Source organism: Cebus imitator, unplaced genomic scaffold, assembly GCF_001604975.1.
Source record: "Cebus imitator isolate Cc_AM_T3 unplaced genomic scaffold, Cebus_imitator-1.0 Scaffold34, whole genome shotgun sequence".
In the NCBI taxonomy this organism is placed as follows: domain Eukaryota; kingdom Metazoa; phylum Chordata; class Mammalia; order Primates; family Cebidae; genus Cebus; species Cebus imitator.
In genome coordinates this window covers 1666955-1670534 of record NW_016107349.1, presented here as the reverse complement: position 1 = coordinate 1670534, position 3580 = coordinate 1666955, and the positions used below count along the sequence as shown (strand labels likewise).

The following is a 3580-nucleotide window of genomic DNA, read 5'->3' as shown; positions in this document are numbered from 1 at the left end:
TTGACCAGGATGGTCTCGATCTCTTGACCTCGTGATCCACCCGCCTCGGCCTCCCAAAGTGCTGGGATTACAGGCGTGAGCCACCGCGCCCGGCACATCTGATTGTTTTATTGAAAGACTACTGGTAAGGAGAAGCTACACATAGAAAGAACTCCAGAAAACCTCACAGGATTCCCTGAGTCTTTGGTCAAATACAAAACTACACATGTGTGAGGTGTAACTCTATGAGACAAGCAGGAAACTAACTGACATGGACAATCCCGAGAGCTGGGAGATGTTCAAGCCTCAACCAGCCTAAATGGAAGGTGCTCAGTAAAGAGCTGGAGCTCTCAGAAGACCAACAAAGGCCATGTCTTATAAGCTAGTTCTAAAATAAAAATACCCTAGACACATCTTAACAAAGCAGAAAAACAAGGCTAGGCACAGCGGTGCACACCTATCATCCCTGCACTTTGAGAAGCCAAAGTGGGATGATCATTTGGGACCAGGAGTTCGCGACTAGCCTGGGCAACATATTAAAACTCCATCTCTACAATCAATTGATCAACCAATAAAAATTAAAAAACAGACCAGCCTGACCAATATGGTGAAACCCTGTCTTAAAAAAAAATAAAATAAAATAAAAATAAAAATAAAAAACAAGCTTCAAAAAGATCATTCTGATCAGCAAATAAATTAATTGCCTGCAAGAACAAAACTCAACTCTCAACAGAAGAAACCAAAACCCAGAGACTTGACAATACAACATTCATTAATGTCTAGCATCCAATCAAAAATTATCAGACATTTGAAGGGAAAAGAAAATGTGACCGAAAATCAGGAGAAAACTCAATCCACAGCAATAAACCAAGAAATGACAGAGACAATGGAATTGGCAGATAAAGACTTTAAACTATTATAAGTATATTAGAGGATTTAAAGAAAAACCAAGGTAGGAATCGAAGCCATAAAAAACAATCAAAAGGAATCTGCAGGGCTGAAAAATAAACTATCTGAAATTAAAAAGTTACTAGATGAGTTTAACTAAAGATTAAACACTAAAGGAGAAAAGACAGTAAAGTTGAAGACAGGTCAACAGAAGCTATTCCAAAAGAAAGGCAAAGAGAAAACAGATCTAAGTGTGTGTTTCTGTTGGGGGTGAGGGGTGGGCTCAAAAGTCCCCAAATAGTACAGGAAAATCACACCACAGTAAATCTTAACCAAATTGCTCAAACTAATGATAGTAACTTAAAAGCAGCTCATATATAGCAAGAGAATGGGGATATCTCCCATGCAGGGAACAAAGAATGTCTACTCACTTCTCAACAGAAGCAATGCAAGCCAGAAGACAATGGAATGATAACTGTGTAAAGATTACAATGTGTCTTTAAAATGTCTAAAGAAAAACAAAAACAAAAAGGCATCAACCTGCAGTTCTACATCCAGCAAAAATATCCTCAGAAATGGAAGATGAAATAAAGGCATTTTCAGCCAAAAAAATCTGAAAGAATTCACTACCAGCAGATCTGCACGACAAGAAATATTAAAGAAAATCTGCAAGGAAATATCAGATTTCTGCCTTTCACCCTATACTCCCCACTTCCAATCTCTAAATCCTTATTTCACCCCTTCTCATCTAGAGCTTTGTATTCAAGAGCTGCTCCCCTTCACAAAACTTTTCTCTTACTCCATATTTTATAAGCCATTCCAAGTTGTTCACTTTGCTTCATTAACTAAAAACAAAATTCAAAAACTCCCCCAGAGCCCAGGCAATATAGTGAAAAAATCTTTTTAAAATTTAGCCAGGTATAGTGGCAGACATCTCTACAAAAAATTACAAAATTAACTAGATATGGTGGTGCATGCCTGTGGTCCCAGCTACCGAGGAGGCTGAGGCTACAGGATTGCTGGAGCCCAGGAGGTCAATATCATATTGAGCTATGATCATGCCACTGCACTCCAGCCTGGGCAACAGAGTAAGACCTTGTCTCTGTTAAAAAGTGTGCACACACACACACACACACACACACACACACACCAATCTCCCCCAAAACAGGTCAGAAAGAGAGCACAGGAGTGAGGAAAACAGAAGAGAACTCAAGGTGGCAGGGATTCAAGGGGACACAGGTGACTCGTCCTATCAAGCAGGGGAGAGTGAATTTTCCAAAAAACAAAGCAGGCCAGGAGGATCGTGGCTGTCTTGCAGACACTGCTACAACTCCCACACAAGAAGGGATCAGCTCCTCTCACTTAGACTGCAAGGAAGGACTGTATAACTAAGTTTAGAGCACCCACGAAACATAACTCCTGAAAAGTGAGTACCAGTACAGCATGAGGCTTGATTCAGGGAAACCTTATATCATATTCAAGCTCTACTGCTCATTAGCTGCTTGACTATCGGCTCATTTAAAATTCACAACAGCTCTATGAGACAAGTACTATTATTATCACCTACATTTTACAGATGAGAAAAATGATTCACAGAAAGGTTATACTGCTTGCTCAAGGTAATACATTCGGGAAGCGGCATACCTAGGATGTGAATGCAGTCGCCTAAAACAGACTGTCATTTCAGGTGTCCATTACACTGTGAGCACATCCTAGCAGTGCTCCTGCAGAGAAAAACACAATTGAGACGCTGAGGCTAAGCCTCTAAACACAGATAAAGTTAGGTCTCTGTGAGAGGAGTCACGTGCTCTAATTTTGGCTCTTAATTTCAAATGGTTGTATGACTATCCACCTTACCTAATAAGGAGGAGACTGATCTTAAGCCAACTGACCTCCCATCCTATGTAACTCAAAGACTGTAATGCGCAGTTTGCAAATATGAAGAGCTAAATAAATACTGAGATCAAGAATTGGTGTGTTACAAAGTAAGAATGAATTATGGACAAACCTAAATACCAGATGTTAAGCGAGAAAGAAGGAAGCTGCAAAGTAGAAATTCCTACCTGGGAAGAGCTGGTGGTTCCCCAGGGATTTCAGCAGCACCAGCAACTGCTCCTGGAGCTACTGCCTCCTCTGAGCCAGGAGCCATTTCCTTCACAGTGGCCTGTGGGCCTGGAGGCTGCACTTTCTCTACTTCCTGACGCCCACCCAATTCTGTGGTGGAGTCAATCTCTATTTCCTGAACTGGTACTGGGACTGGCTCCTTCTCAGCTGTAGCAGCTGACACAATCTTGGCCTCTTCTTCTTCCTTTCTTCTGATTTTCTCTTCAAGTTCCTGCCTTCTCTTCTCATCATCCTGACGGGCCATGTGGTCAAAGGTTTTAAATACCTAAAATCAAACAGCAATCCAGCAATCAGTTCATCTGCCCAGTAATGTACCATATATCTTATAGAAATGTGGTAAAATCTGGTAAAGAGAGAACTAAAGGCCATAAACTGACAAGTTTTCCCATTGGCAAAATGGAAATGCCCCGCCACTTCACCAAAAGCTGACATGTAAACAGTATTTAACAGGAGGGGTCCAAAATCAACAAAATCAAAAACTTACAAGCCAAGCTAACAATATTTACATACCTAAAAGATGCACAGTTAGATGGTCTTTGCTGTCATTATTATTTATTTTTTTTTTTTTTTTTTGAGACGGAGTTTCGCT

At 40.6% G+C, this 3580-nt stretch overlaps 1 protein-coding gene across 1 annotated transcript in view; it reads right to left on the bottom strand.

The window, feature by feature from the left end:
- The window catches only part of LOC108301459 (nudC domain-containing protein 3-like), a 10391-nt gene that overhangs the window by 1413 nt on the left and 5398 nt on the right, over positions 1 to 3580 (bottom strand). The window contains exon 2 of the mRNA XM_017524617.2: positions 2931 to 3256. Coding sequence (XP_017380106.1) covers positions 2931 to 3256 — 326 coding nt within the window. The remainder of the gene's footprint in view (positions 1 to 2930; positions 3257 to 3580) is intronic.